This window comes from Gnatocerus cornutus, chromosome 2 (genome assembly GCF_029298725.1).
Source record: "Gnatocerus cornutus isolate USDA-ARS CGAHR chromosome 2, icGnaCorn1.1, whole genome shotgun sequence".
NCBI lineage: Eukaryota > Metazoa > Arthropoda > Insecta > Coleoptera > Tenebrionidae > Gnatocerus > Gnatocerus cornutus.
In genome coordinates, this window is record NC_142234.1 from 11293297 (window position 1) to 11309568 (window position 16272).

At 31.6% G+C, this 16272-nt stretch overlaps 2 protein-coding genes and 1 long non-coding RNA gene across 7 annotated transcripts in view; 2 read left to right on the forward strand and 1 right to left on the reverse strand.

The window, feature by feature from the left end:
- The window catches only part of LOC148178990 (ras-GEF domain-containing family member 1B-like), a 71245-nt gene that overhangs the window by 28235 nt on the left and 26738 nt on the right, over positions 1 to 16272 (forward strand). The window contains exons 2-4 of one of the 3 annotated variants that reach the window (XM_088050837.1): positions 4085 to 4198; positions 9622 to 9755; positions 11711 to 11804. In XM_088050837.1, the coding sequence (XP_087906963.1) occupies positions 4085 to 4198; positions 9622 to 9755; positions 11711 to 11804 (342 nt within the window). Of the gene's footprint in view, positions 1 to 4084; positions 4199 to 9621; positions 9756 to 11710; positions 11805 to 12364; positions 13795 to 16272 lie in introns of those variants that run through there. The other 2 variants (XM_088050835.1, XM_088050834.1) reach the window with 2 other exon arrangements.
- On the forward strand, positions 1536 to 2367 carry LOC148178994 (uncharacterized). 3 transcript variants are annotated; one of them, XR_015769671.1, is made up of 4 exons: positions 1536 to 1628; positions 1688 to 1787; positions 1836 to 2036; positions 2190 to 2367. It is a non-coding gene; the product is annotated as an uncharacterized LOC148178994 (long non-coding RNA). The 3 variants fall into 3 exon arrangements; XR_015769669.1 differs by having other exon boundaries at positions 1688 to 2036; XR_015769670.1 differs by having other exon boundaries at positions 1537 to 1628; positions 1667 to 2036.
- On the reverse strand, positions 1627 to 2874 carry LOC148178995 (uncharacterized). The gene is made up of 2 exons (XM_088030981.1): positions 2355 to 2874; positions 1627 to 2295 (listed from the first exon to the last, which is right to left on the reverse strand). The coding sequence occupies exons 1-2, from the start codon at positions 2769 to 2771 to the stop codon at positions 1648 to 1650; spliced, it is 1065 nt and encodes a 354-aa protein (XP_087887107.1). The 5' UTR covers positions 2772 to 2874; the 3' UTR covers positions 1627 to 1647.

Below are 16272 nucleotides of genomic sequence, written 5' to 3' on the forward strand. Positions count from 1 at the left end.
AAGGCTTTTAAACTGCATTTTCCAGTCAGATGATGTGTAAAGTACTGATCTCGCTCAAAAAGAAATGAGCAATAAACACAGTCAGAATTATAATGAAATATCATTTAACGTGTCAACTGAGCAATATCAAATTTTGCTTTATATTTTTAGGGTTGCTTTACACAATAATTTAATTGAAATTAAGTTAATTTTGCAACTAATTTAACAATTGCTGACTGGCAATTTAATTGGTGGAAATACGATTACATGTCACTTTAACATGATGTTACGTAAATAAAAATTAAAGATTTAACTTAGATTCTGTAAACTGGCTCTTAGTGTTATAAATAAAATTGCGTTGACAATATGACAATTCGCTTTTGATTTAACGTCACGCTAACTTCATAGCAACGTTAACAACCACTTCTGTCTTGATCTAACAATTTTTGTGATTATCACATTTTTCACATTAAGAAATTTAAATTTTAAATTTAGGCGCATTTTTTTTAATATTGCGATGATAATTTTAAAAATACGTAGCAACTGAGACCAAATTAGTAAGCTACTCAAAATTAGGAAAATCGGTCGCTTCAGTTAACTTGAGATATGGCAATATACCTAAACTCTGATCGGGGTAGAAAAGAAAAGAATGAAGAAAATAATCAGAAGATTCTTATGTTGTCCTGACCAACAAAATTTGTAATACTAATTTTTTTTATATTGCAAATGATTGAGAACTAAATGACTAAAAACCAGAACTAGAACTCTAAACACCTCATGCTAAAATTAGCTTGAAAGTGCAGCACGTCACACCACCTACCGATCCACGTAATTATTATGTCATAAAAAATTATTAAACTTCTACATAATGACGATCATAAAACTACTATAAACGGATCAAATTAGCATATTGTTTAATCGCCGGTGAACTCTACAGTTACGGTCTGTTTCCTTAGAAAATTCGTGCAACTTGCAAGAAGTGTAAATGCAAAAGCGCCTGGTGTTTGTCGAAAGATCAATAAATGTTAAAAGCACTCCTGCTCTATAATTACCTTCATGCTAAAAATGATCGTTGAATTTTTTTATCACACCACGTATTGATTAAAGCGTTAATCGAAATCGTAATACTCTCGATATTTTTTAATTATAACCCAAATCAAAATATAATCAAATTTTGTTTGCTTCAAGATCCAAGGCACAGTCATTGTTCATCACGATTTTCCTTTCACTTCCCGGTGTAGAGTAATTATAATTTTTTCACTCATAGATCAGGAACAACGATTTCGCGCATAGCAACCATCACCGGTAACTAAGGCTTTCGAGCACTAGTGCGGGAACATGCACGCAAAAATTTTGCCATAGAAGCCATATAGAAAATATCAGTTACTACAAATTTAAAGAAACACGCATTGGGATCCTCTTCCCCTAATATTTATTTAAATAAGTTAACAAATTACAAGAAAATTAATATTTTTTGAGAAAAAGTTCATCAGCGCCATCTATTAGCAACTTAATAATTGTTGCTCTTTTGTAAAAACATAACCTCAAAATAACATTAACAAGTTTTATGATTTTAACGATTAATAAAATTAAGCTTTTGTGAAACGTTTTATTTTACAAATACTCAAGTAATCGATGTTGGTCATCAAGTAAGTATACTCAGTACTTTTAATTTTTATTATTATAGATGTTTATGTTGAATGTGCAGTTGCTGCACGAAGCAAACGACACACCAGAAACTCCAGCAGTGTTTTCAGTTCTCACGGCGTTACTAATATTGTACGAATTGTTGGAATTGGATCTTACAGGTTCCGTGTCTGTCAAAGTGTCTGCTACTTCTATTTTATTTTTTAAAGAATCTTGGATATATCCCTCCGCTACTGCGGAAGATTTCCAACCACCATGTCTTTTAACGGCTAGAAAGTCAAGCCCCTTGTTTGCTAATAAAGTAGCACTGCTCCTACGAAAACAATGGCCAGTATATTGATGAGGGTTTGGAAGTTCAAGATATTTGGCGATCAATGATGGAATTTTCCCAATGGTGTTTATACCAATAGGTAAATTTATACATTTTCCTGCACGATAAGTTAGAAATAGTCTCCTGTTGTCAGTCACAACTTGTAGTCTTAATTTCACAAATTGCTTTATTATTTCGACCCATTCCCTTTTGGTTATGGCAAATTCCCGTTTAACCTTAGTTTTTGTTTCAGGAATAGAAACCAAAATTATGTCATCTTTAAAGATAACATCACCAATCATCATCTTACAAATTTCTTCTCGGCGGCAGGCTCCAGAAATTCCCATAATCAAAATCGTCTAAAATATAAATGTTAAATTTTTGAATGTAAATTTCTGAATAAAGACAAACCACTCACTTTCATCAAAAAATATTCTTTGTTAGGGGCCTCTGTCAAAAATTTTGTAATATGTTCTCCTTCAAGTATTTGTGACTTTTTTGGAATGTGATGTTCCGTTTTCCTTTTAAGAAGGGCAAGCAATTTTGGATATTTCGAGATATCTATATTCTTCTTAATATTCAAGCAAGATCGTATCATGCTATAAATTGGCCACAATGTTTTTTTAGTAGAACCTATTTCTTCAAAATAGGCCACCAAGACGTTTTCAGAGTAACTTTTGATCTTTTTATCTTCGCACCATTTGACAAACTGAGAAAACGTACTCTCATATCTGGGGCGTGATTTTGTCGGCAATAAATTGTTTATTGCAGCTGTTGCCGCACTTTTCACTTCGGGTGGTGTACACTCGAATTCAAACTCTTCTTCCGAAGACATGGTACAAATCAATACAAATCTTTATTTTTGAACTTTTTGCTTGACAGAATTGACAACTGTCAACTGGAAACTTCAGCGACTTGATTTTTTATACCAACAAATGCGAACTATACAGGGTCCGGCAACACTTGTGTCCACCCCCAAAATCGTCTTTAATTTTAAAGATAAAATTTTGAAAATTTGCATACGCTCACAGTTGACAAAGCTCTAGAAGCTGACGTAAAAATTTGTTTTTTATCACTGATAGTTTTGGCGTCGCGACGCCTTAAAAATGTAATTGTTAGGTAATTGTGAGGGTTTGTGATATCAACCCCTAATTTAATTTTTTTTCAATATAAATATGTTAAAAATATCTGAGTTATTATTTTAGATTCAATGCAAATAGTCTTCAAAATTTGAGGAAAAAATGCTGTTTTATCAAGTTAGTTTCCAATTTTATTATGTCAAAATTGGGAACTACGTTTACACCCATCTGTCAACATCTTGTGTCACAAATGACATCTATTCTTTGGCTCGCTTTAGATTGTAACAAAAGTGTTACTTGGTGAAATTGTCACTTTGTCGATGTTAATTAACGATTTCTGGTGTCCATAAAGTGCAACATGCCCGTGGTAATCAAAATTAACCTTTATAAAAGTGAGTGAAGTGACTTGTGAAATTTTGGTGTAAACGTAGATTGCCGCTGCACTGTCATAATTTTGAAAACTAACTTGATAAAGCAACGTTTTTTTCGCAAATTTTAAACACAATTTGCATTAGATTTAAAATAAAAACTCAGATATTTGTACCACAGTTATGTTGAAATAAAATTGAATTCGCGTATATTTCCGCAAAAACTCAAAAATCGCTAAAAATTATACTTCTTAGGCGTCGCGACGCCAACCAAACCGTGATAAAAAAAACAAATTTTTACGTCAGCTTCTAGAGCTTTGTCAACTATGAGCGTATGCAAATTTTCAAAATTTTATCTTTAAAATTAAAGACGATTTTGGGGGTGGACACAAGTGTTGCCGGACCCTGTATATGATGGCGAAAATTTGTTACAAACTTCGTGCAAAAAATGTTATACAAGAGACGTGCGGGAATAATTTTGCCTGATTCGTGCGACATTCCTTCACTCGTGCGCGGGGCGCACTCGTGTTGAAAGAGTCGCACTTATCTGCAAAAATTGTATTCCCGCACTAATCATGTAAAATACTATTTCACGCCCGTTAAAAATATATCGCTTGTTTGATCGCCGCTTGTTCGCAGTATTGTTTTCTTAATAATATTCAAGATAAATATGCTGCTATTTTAAACGTTTTTTGTTGCAGATGAGTCCCATTGAGAACGTAGTTCCTAATTTGGTGGATAACTCCACCAACGTGAATGTGGAACTCAGGAATAAGCAGGACCGGTCGCGCGATCTTTTTGGAGTTCAACTAGAGGTAAGAGAAAATGACATACATTCCTGAGATTTTATGCAAAACTGGAAACACGGTTAATTTAGTGGAAAATCGATTGCTTGAATTTTCAATCAGTTTACGACACAATAAGCAGTTTTAATTGAGCATCAATAATAGATCGTTTTAGGAGTAAATATTTTGATTCGTCGTCATATCCAAACTGTAAATTATTTATGATATTTTGATAACGGTATCTTCATAATCCTAGGAATATGTTGTGCTTGTTATTTCATTATATTAGTTACAGGAGATTTATTGCAGGAGGAAACATTTAAACATTTAGCGTTTTTTACTCGTGTTCTGGCCGCATACTTTTTTAATGAGTTAGGCTTAAATAAATAACATTAGAAACATATAAAGTAAATAGTACATAAAACCTATTAACTATTAATTTCTATAATAAATGTTTTGACGGTACAGAAAATTTCTTGGGCAGATTAAATAAATTTATAATAATTTACTTCAGTAAATTGCTCCAGTTTTTTTAATAAAACTCGAAGTTCAATAAGAATCTTGTGCATCATAATTGTTAGATTTTAGTGAAATTGAAACTGCTGAAAGTTCTGTCAATTTTAAAAGGAGCTGACTTAAAATAATTCTGCTACCAAATCAAAAGTATAAAATTGTTCTTATAGCCTTAAGCTTAAAAATACAATTGGAATAATAAATAATAAAATAGTAATATAATATTACATTCTAAATCAATCATGGAACATAAATCCACGTTCCCATTCTCTCAGAATTTCACAATATTTAAACTCAAATTCCCTATCCAATTCAATTATAACTGTGTTGAGTTTTTACGTTAAAATCTGCAATATTAGCTAAAGTTCAAATTAATTTCAATTTTCCTATAAATAAACATTTTGCATCCTACACCTATTAGTTTTATTATCCAATGTTTATTACTATTTAGTTTAGTACTATTGCGTATTTTAGTTTCTCTTAAAGATAGTTGTAGAAGAAATTAATGTGCTTTGTAGTCATTAATAAATTTATGTACACATCCTATTATTTATTATGTCCAGAAACGTCTGAAAATGCAAAAATCTCTTGTTAATAAGGAAGTACCGCTATCTGATCTTATTCACGCAGTTTTAACTAATTAAAACTATGATTTAATGAAGTTCCATTACGCGCTTGGCACCATTTCAGCAAATTATGTACAAGACCAGCAAAAGTTCATTCGCAGTGTCACAATTTTGTGTCTCGTCAAAAAGTTACTGATATTTGCGAAGATTTGTATTAAGATTATACGCTTGAGTCATAAATTAAATAGGAGCGTACTGGGAACCGGTGGTAGTGAAAGTAATAAATAATAAATCTGTTAAGACTGTAATTATGCTTAGTTCGCGAAGTGGAAACAGCAACAAAAATATTTAAATTGAAATTATGGTATTTCAGAGTTTATTTTTTGTTCTGTAGGACTAAAGACTTTACAATTTCTGAGAAGTGAGAATTAATGTAAAAAGAACTCATAAGCGTACAGAATTTGATTGATGACTTGATACGATTGACCTCAAAAAATCTAAACGTGATTGCGTTCAAACCGATGAATTATTAAATTAACTATTTTATTCCTCAGCAAAATATTGATTTTTGCTTACAATCAGAGGCAATCACATTGGAGTAATTCTTATTATGGCACCAATAAAAAGTCATCTGTGAATGATGCGCCTTTCACGTGGGTTCATTTTTTATTGATAATGATAAACTAGCGCCTCACCGTGGCTATTTTCGATAAAAGAATTCTTGATTGTGACGGTCTTAAAATTTAAATATTTATATCCCTAGGTCGAGCATCCCCACATTGATAGATACGGTAAACGAGTAGTGAATTGTTAAGTGAAGTTTTTCATTCATGCTCTTTCGATGCTAACTTTGCCACAACCTTTTCATTAAAGTTTTTTTTGTGTGTCAATATAATCAAATTGATTTTCCCGGCTAAACCTAGGCATTCTGCTTTATCGATTATTTTCCGGTTTCAACCAGTTTTCCGAGGAATCAATGCTTGTACATGTGTTTGTATTGGTTGCTAAGAAACCATTTCGTGGTTTTAAACATTAGTGCGGAAGTATTTTCTTTTGTTGTTGTTTTCTTTTTCTACCATTAATGCGGCATAGCAATTTCATGAAAGTGTTATCGAGATGGTTGATTATTATCAATTACATTGCGGCGAGCTTTTCGCTTACAAGTTGGAAAACACCGTATTGTATTAATGGCGATTGAAGTCTTTCTCCATGGATACATAATTAACAAAAGGACACATGTAAATGTGTAATTTATATAATTTTGTAACTTATATGTATTTATAATAGCAACTATAAACACATTAGCATGTGTATTCGTTTTTATTTGTACCAGAAATAATTGAATACAATACAACAGACTGATAAGAAGCAGGTAATTACTTTACATCCTCCAAGGAAACATAAGATAACATCCAAATCCTTGACAAACTTTTCTATCACATGCTTACGTATTTGAATAAATTTGCATTTTATCTATTTTATTCAGATATTATGTAGAAGAAATTTAATTTAATGCTATTCAAATGAGGCTGATATTGACACTTTTACTACATTTAATATTTCTTTAGTTTTAAGTTGATAGCTACTTACTTACATAATATTAATGGACAATTATGTTATAACAAAAATTAACTAAAAGAGAAAAGATATTTACGCAACTTTGCATTTCATAGCAGATGAGTGCATAGATAATTAAACAAAATGAAAAACATTCTTGTGCAAGCTCTGAAGACATTTTAAACGGTTTCAGGAAGCTTTAAATGGAATGTATCGAAATTTTGATAATGCTAATATGTAATAGTAATTATGTACCCAATCTCACAATTTTGTTTTGTTTTTTTTGGAGTGGAGAAAATGTTTTCATGATGTGCAATGTAAACAAAAAGTTACGACTTAGAGGACAGAAATTTTGTTTGCTAAGAATTGCTTCTTAGAACTTCCAGAAGTCGAAATATTGATTTTTCGAAAAAAAAAATGACTAAAACTATGTAAACTTTGTTTGGTCGATTTCTCGCTTATTTTGCACTTTACGCAGACTTTTACGCGAATTTTAAATTCGGGCTCAAAGTCCACGTATAACAACAAATAATTGACTTATGGTCGATTACAGTTTTAAATAACTTATTTTCAATTCCGAAATTTTCATATTCTTCTGTAAGTATGTTTTTTTGCGTTTTTTTTTTATACATACATCATGAATAAATAAATCTACGAATTATAAAAAGAATCGAGTATACCTACTTTAGAAAATACATCGAAACATTGCGACGAGTTCGAGAATTCTAAAAACATGATTAGAATGTATGTACTAGTTTTAGTATGTACCTAAAAGACAAAATATCTGAAGGATCTAATGGGTTTCTTTTCCCTAGTCTGAATCGATCAGTTTAAAAGTGACGACTTTGTTTGCAAAAAAACGAATCGTTTTATAGAGTAGGAGCAAGCAAAACAAAGAGAAAAAGAGAACATAAAAAGAATCTATAAGAAGAATTTTCAAAATCCATGACAATTAAAACAAATATGAGCAATTTTGTTGGTTGGGTTCTAATAAATTGGATATTTGATAATTTTGTTGAATGTTTTTCGCTCCTAGCCTATAAACACAATGTTATGAACTAATTCTCGATTGAGAACAAAAAAACGCTTATAAAGCAACTTCAAAACTATTCAGCGAATGTTGTTTTTAATTTATATTATCGCGTCTATTAAATCAGAAAATGATTTCCTATTTCGACGACACAAAAAAAAATTAATCTTGTTTTCACATTGTTTAAGAAGTGTCAATCAAAAGAACCAAACTCGGAAAATCTTTTACACAAAAAAAAATAATTTGCTCAAGCAACTCAATCGTTGGGACTACATTTATTTGCATTAACTAAATATGTAACTCATTAAGCCTCAATTATAAAATTAACATGAGTGTGACACCAGTTGAAATACATATGTTGTATTGCTTTGAAGGCTTACATTTACGCCAAAGTTAATCGCGAACAGTTATCTAAGCTTCAATCAAATGGAAAATTATGTACCTACCAGTCGTAAACTCTAAACTGCAAATTCCGACTTGCTTTTATCGACGGTTAACGAGTTTTTCAAAGTCTCTGTAAGTCCACCACAAGTTTATCTCAGTTGCAATAAAACACAGAAATATTCATATTTGTATATTTCTGCATACCTACGACAAATTTTATGGTCCCAGATTTAATTTTAAATTCATGATTGATATATCTGCATGTAAATGTGTAATTGGCATAATTATTCGATTTATAAGATCTAGTTTTTCTACTTTGCACATTACTTCATGGCAAGTGACGTTTTTAATTTGTTTACTTTGAAAATTGCAGCAATAAGTTTAATTAAAAAAAAACGAAGGACACTAAACAGGCAGAGATAAGCACGCAATTCGCTTGTAATAATACCAATAATTACAATTTTCTATTGAAGATCTAACGGAACTAATTTTAATCATTATCTTTTATATTCAAATCTAGACTGAATCTCGTGAGCTTCAAATCGACATTTACAAAAGTTCACAAGAAAACTTGAGTAATGTGTCAGACTGATGAGTACAGGACGTGTCGTAATTTTGCTTAATGTCTCAATAAGTTTACAGCGAATGTTATCCGAGAATATTTCTGCAACTATTAAGTAACACTGTAATGAGATATATCATAAAACTAGGCAATTTTTTGCACGCTGAAGCAGTCGTTAACATTCCAGTTTTCGAAGTTGGCACCAACAGCTGAAGCGAATTTTATTTAACCCAGTTGCAAAGCAGACATGGAAATCGAAATGGTGGCGATGTCGCACATTGGTGCTAGCCTTGCTTCGTTCTGGGAAATTTTGTCTGTATGGTAATGAAAACTAGAAAAAATTTAACAAAACGCTGGTTATTACGGACACGAACCGATTTTTTTCGGCGCATCCACCATTTTTAATTACACGCTATGTCAAAAAGTAATACATTATAAACTAATCAGAACCAATTCCGTGTGTTTAATCTGCAAAAGACGAAAGTAGTTTTTTAATAAAAATTACATTTGGCTCGATTTTCCATTGTATGAAAGATGCTTTCTTCTTACGATAAAGTAATTGTTACAAAATACAAACACTTTTTCGTGAGAGTATGCAAATTATGGTAATTCAAAGAAAAGCCTGTAAATCCAGTTGAATCGTGTTACGTCTATTTAACTTTTATTGCTAGTAAGTTAATTATTCGGAACACGGACGAACTAAGTAAGAACAAAAAAGCTGTGAACAATGTATTTGCTCTATGTAACTTTCTTCTGGACAATTGTTCGACGTCGACATTATTTCCGTGTGACACGAATAACTAAATTTATACTAACACAGTTTTTACTTGTTTGTTCTTAGGTGACGAGTCTGCTTTTAGAAGCAGAGAGAAGAAAATTAGCTGTATTGCAAAAAGAACTGCAAGTGGCGTTAGAAGAAGGGGGATCGATAAAAGCGAAGGAACACCAGAAACAAGAACTTTTAGTTGCCATAACGTAAGTAGATTTTTTTTTAATTATGCGAATGGCAAGATCTATTGCTAACAAGTCAACATTATGGTACAAGCATATTTTATCTTTTTTTCGATGGAAATGAATGGTGATCTTCCCACTTTTATTTTTAGTCCGTGTATTGACTCAGTTTCAGACATTTCCGTATAAATTAAAAGTAAAATACGCTTGTTTTTAACAAACGGTAATTATAGGATATTATGTATATTACTCCTAATTGGAAAAAAATACAAAAACTGAAAACATTACTGTTTATTTTTGTTCTCTGGTGTAACTACTTCATTAGTATATTACAATCGTTAGTATTTTTTATAGGATGTTGTTGATTCTACTGTTAACTATGAAGGAACTACTCTTATGTCAACCGGTTTAAACGGAAGTGTCGTTTCTGTCATTACAATTAACTGATTAGCGTAGGTCGATATCGATAACATTCTTGTTCAATAGGATGCAACGACATACTTTACTTACATAATGCTATTACATTACTATAATGTTATGGCTGCTCTTTGCGTACTAGAGCCATTATTAAGTTGTTCATTCAATATTTTATATTTAGACCACTGCCACTGTTCATTTAACATTTTTTTGGATTCTTTCAATTTGATCTTGTTTTTGCAGCACTTTTTACTACTTCGAGATCTTAAGTCTTCTTTCTTTCTGTTTATTTACCACCCGCTTTAGATGTTGATTTTCTAGTGTCTCTTTTCATTGCCTTGCATTCTGGTTTTTGTGTTGCCATATGGTAATATCGACGAATATATTTTTGCTCTTTTACTAATCTTTTTTTTCTATAACTATTCTAATTATAATCTTGCTGTATCGTTAATATTTTTATTAATTTCGCATATTTTTATTTTTTTTAGATAATGTAATGTAATGTATTAATGTATATGCAGCTTTATTTTTCGCAGTATTACTTTCGTTTTATTCGAATTGATTCTAATTTTTTATGTCACCGATAACCTATAAAAAATTGAGCAATGTGTTGAAAATTTTCGTTATAATACCAAATCGAAGTTTGTATTTTATTTTCTTCTTAAAAATTGTGAGTTTAATCGTTTTTATTCCATTTTAAAAACATTTCGAGTTACATAATTTAGTCTAATTGTGGAGATTAAGTTTTCCTGCTAGAAATATTTTCTAGTAGGTTCCTGCTTTTTCTGTTGTAAAATTTTGTAATTTGGCGGAGTTAAGAAGCATATCCATACAATTGTAGTCTCTCTAAAATTTTACCTAAAAATCATTTCCCATTCATTATATGAATTTAATGAAAATTGGCATTTTTTTATCTGTGCTTCTGTCTACTCTGTTTTTTCATTTTCTTTTTTTAACATTTTGGTGCTTAGTTTTTTTCTACTTGGTGTTAGTATTAAATTATTTCCGCGGCTCTTTTCTTTCATTTTTTGGATTTCTTTATTATGTTTCCCATTTCCTCGTTTCTCTATTTCCCCATAATTCATAATTTTATTTATTTATTAAATATTTTCTTATCTTTTTAGAACATATTTGAATATAATGCATTAATGCAGTGTTCTTTTTTTTGGATTGTCAGTTTTTTTTATTTTTTTATTATCGTTGTTTTCTTAACTTAACATTACTTGTTAGGTACGTATTTCTCCTTGTTTTTTTTATATCTTCGTGTGCTTTATTTGTACTGCTATAAAACGGGTGAAGGTAAACAAATAAAAATGTAAAAAAAAACTTCGAAAAATGTGGTTTATTTTACAAGTTGACATCAGCGTCATATTTTCAGATTTTCTTATATGGCACTTCTAATCCTGTTTTTGTTCTTTTTACTTACTTTTATAGGCAACTAGTAATACACCATCACAGTTGCCAAACATTTTTATTATTTTGTATATTTTTGAATTCTTCATTCTTTAACATTTACCGCCATCTACATCAAAACTGACAAAATACTGTTTACTTGGTTGCAGACGCATTCAGGCGCAGCACGATCACTTGGACAAGGAATACCGTGAACATGCGCTGGGGGCTCTACTTTCCGCCAATACCAGAGGATTTGGAAAGGTAGGATAAATGTAAACACGTTCGCCTAAATCTTACATGAATTTTTCTTTTTGATGAAAAATCGGGTAGATCAACTCATTAAATTAAAAAAAAATGTGGAAAAAAATTACAAATACATATGTTAATAAAGAAATGTGTAGTCAGAGATTACGCACTGATTACAAATTGATATCCTTTTTTTTACAACTTTGTTTGTTTTCGTAATTCGTTTTTTTTACATTCGGATTAACGGATATTGCAAAATGTGAATATAATAACGAATGTCGTTGACACCATAAAGTCAGTCGCTATCGAAAAGCGATCTTCTACCCTTTGTGTCAGTTGTAACTCATTGTGCGTAAATAGTTAGGGCGCTGAGGGTAGTCAACAATGGAATAATTTGGAAGGTGTCACTGAACCTTAATCAGGATCTGATTGGCGTCGTTATACCTAATTTAATGATTGACAGCCCTGTAATTTCATTTAGAAATACCTTTAGTTGTATTGCGCCTGGAATACAATGAGCTAACCTGTTCATCCCTCTGATAAGCTTATCGAGCGCGACGCTTTGCGCCGCCAAGCGTCGTCTTAACCAACTTTTCTACGTAAGGGAGTCAACCCCAACATTACAACGTGTTTGTTAGTGTGGTAATACTGACGTAAGATTTTATTTAGTAAATAAATGTGTATTGCCCTATAATAAATGTAATGTTAGTATATCAACGAAGTGCTGTTATTAAGTGTCTCAGACGATAATATAAAAATTCTGCCTATAAACTCCCGGATGGAATTATTTTTTTAAAAATGTGCACGAGTCTCAGTGTTTAAAATGCAAGAGTGCAGTAAACCTGAAAAACCTAAAATTCTTGGACCTAAACCATCAATTCCGTCGAAGCCTAAAAATGTCCCACCTGTAAACGTCAGGGCACAAAAAATTGTTAAAGAAAATGAGAGGTGTTTGGTTACCGATTCCGCACGAAGATCAGCGGTTGCAGATCATAAACCAAAGGAATTGTCCAAGGAAGTGTCACGTTCGCTTTCACAAACGGAAAAAAAGGACTACAAAGAGGTTTTCTCAAGCAAAACGACGGAAAGTTTGCACTATAAAAACGTAGGCGTGGAAACAAACGTTAAATATGACGAATATTCCGCAACTTACGTTAGCGAAAAATGTGATAAATATAGTACTAGCTATGAAACTTACAAAAAAATTGAAAGTGCAACCCCGAAAGCTCCGAGCTCCCCAAGTACGGTTTGTTGCAGTATTTTATCAAACGCCACGACAGACTGTTGCGGCATAATCAATGTAAACAAAAAAGATCTCACTGGCAAAGCTATGACAAAAATAGACTCTCTAGACTCCAATTCTTCAGACTCAGGTGGTTTTAAGGATTTTATCCAATTAGATCTAATTAAAAAACTCCCAGAAACTGAACCCCAAACCATCTCTCATCAACGAAAAGCTTCACAACCGGAATTTCTGTCTGAAACTAAAAATGCTGGGCATCAGAGAAAAGCATCGCAACCCGACTATCTATCACAAGAAGTTCGACAATCATTCTCCCAAAATAAACAAACTTTTGTAGCAAACGCACAAGCTTTAGCGCAATTCTTGCCACAATCTGAACAAAGGTTTCTTCAACACAAATCTTATTCTATAGAAAGGCCTGAGGAGAATTTCCGGCAGCATGTTGCTAAATTTAACGCCACTCAAAAGACTGATGAAGTTCAAACGAAACCAAAACCCCAAATCATATCACAAAGTCAGTTCCAACAGTCAACGAAGAAACTAGAGGAGTTACTATCCCAGAGACTTGAAAAAGATAAAGTGATAAGAAAAGGTCAAAATTGCCTTGTCGATGGAGAGTGCAGTCAAGACGTCGAACAAAAGATGATGGTCCAGAAGCAGATGCAGCAAAAACTACAAGCAGATTTGCAGCAGACGGTTAAGCAGATTCAAGAGATTCAAAGCATCGAATTAAGACTACCGCAAAACCGGAAATGGAGCGAGGTTTGTTTCTTCTTATTATTTAATGTGTTAATAAAATTCAAGTTTTCACCTCGTAAAAACCATCAAAGGACAACTGTTATAGAATCTTGAGGATCGTCTTCACTCTTAAATTAACACAAAGAATAAGATAATTAAGTCGCGTGTGATAATTACTATATAGCGCTTAGTAGACAACGTGTTCCGTTTTTCGACACACGTGGATACGTTTGAAAATTGCTCTTGTGTAATTCTGGACTGGTTTGTCCCAAGTAAAAAGAAATATAGATCATGACATGAAATGAAATAAAAATAGAAATATTGCATGTTAATCAATTAATATTGCCAACAGGTTTTTGTTAATGTTTTAAAACATGTTTGTCTTTTATTACTGTTATGAGCAGTTAACTTATGTGCGACTTGTTTGGTTTATGAGTTTACATCCTCAACAGATAAAAAAGAGTGCCAATTTTTTTAAAATCAAACAACTCTAACATGGTTTTTGATCTTTCAATGCGTTCATATCGAAGAACAAAATTTAGATTTTTTTTATTAAAAAAATTTGCAGCTGCACCAAAAATTTGTATACCCAAAGTTTAAAACAAATGTGGTTTAAAATTAAAAATTTAAAATATAAAATTTTTTGGAATGTTGATAGCTAACAATATAGATTTTATATTTTGTTTCATTTAATAGTGCAGTTATCTGCCAATGCACCAAGTAACTAATAGGAGTAATATTTTTACGGAATCACGCAACTACACTACAATAAATTCTATCATGCTATAACATCAACTTCTATTTTCTTTGATCTTTGCCTTCGCATAAAATAATAATTTTGCATAATAAATTATTATGAATGAGCCTGCGTTAATGGAACTACTCATTCCTTCGTATTTTTGCGGTTTCGATTTGTTTATCGTTACTGTTTTGTTTTTAAATTAAGTTTCTTTTACATAAGCATATTAAAAGATCAAATTTAAATAAGAAAATTAAAACTTGCCGCAAAAAATTAACATTCAAATTTGAGTTATATGACAATTATCTTGTTATACAACACAAATTGGTTGTTATTATTCGGCTGCTCATTGCAATAAATTAATTTTCTATATTATTGTTCTACATATTGCATATTATTAAATTATTATTTATACAAGTTATGGTAAATTATTAAGAATCTTTATCGGAATGCTGCATGAGGATACATTTTATTAAACAGCTTGTTTTTTTTTAAGTTTAGGTTCGTTTCCGTTGTCGATTCGTAATGTATGCAGTGTAAGTTACGCTATAAATCTCAGTATTTTGACTATTACTTCATTTCCAGAATATTTAATTAAACTTACACAAGGAAATGATCCTTTCATGTATTTTTTGACAAGCAGAATCGCTGGCAGAACTTAAATGGGACCGAAATAAGAAAGCGTTCAAAGTATTTACACGTACCGAGAGTTACATTAACAATTTAGACGTAACAGTGACGTTAATTTATTTCCAGAGTTTTAATTAAATTAACTTGATTAACCCAAAATCAACAAAAAGATTGACGTTGTGTCAAAACGGCTACGGAAACTCCAACTCAATAAGAAAATTAATGTAACAATGTGAGTCTGTTGAAAAAATTCGATTCTTGTATTTTTATTTTGGCATTTAATCTGATTTCGAATTTTGAATTTCTATTTCACAATTTAAAAATTGAACCATTCTTTTTCCTGGTATTTTCAAAATTTTTAAGAAAGAAATTACAGAAAAAAGAAACGCACTTTGGCCAACATTTCATAGAATTGTTGCGAAATCAAAGCGGTATGACATTTCCGTTCCAGAATTTTATTTACCGTTTCAGGGGGTCGCGAATGTTGAATTCGCAAATGTCAAACCCGCGAATGTTGAGGGTTTACTGTACATAAAAAATTATTCTACAAATTATACACACGTTATTTATTATATCGCACAATATTTATATAATTCTACATTAATTGTATTCATTTAAATTTATAATGTACATTCATATTAATACATATTTAGAACAAAACTGGACTGACACAAATAGCTTATATTTAACTAGTTTCTTATTTATAAAATGCCAACATCCTACCTAAACTCCAAATCACGAGAGATGGTGGATACATCATCAATCAAAAAGTCATACTTTTTGCAAATGTCCTTTTCCATTTGAAATCGTCAAGGCAATGACGTATGTTTAATAATTTAATTCTTAATTTAATGACGTAGCCGCCTTCTCTCGTGATTTGGACTATAAATGCGTTGAAAATCGCTTATTTGAATAATTTGCAAAATCTCTCTGCGTGCTTTAATGAGGGAATGGCCAGTGCTTCCTCGACAAAATGGCATGTAAGATATAATTAAAGTGCGTAAAATTAATGACACGTCTGCATCTGCCGTAATTTTACCATAAAACTATAAAAGTGTCTATTCATGTTTTTAATATTTGGTCTCACATGTCGAGCTTGAACGTTTTTTTGTCACCACCTGTGCTGTGGCTGT

Coding starts and splice junctions, on each gene's coding strand:
- LOC148178995 (XM_088030981.1), bottom strand. CDS start 2,771: ATGTCTTCGGAAGAAGAGTTTGAATTCGAGTGTACACCACCCGAAGTG. Junction 2,296..2,354: donor AAGAATATTTTTTGATGAAA/GTGAGTGGTTTG, acceptor TTTATATTTTAG/ACGATTTTGATTATGGGAAT.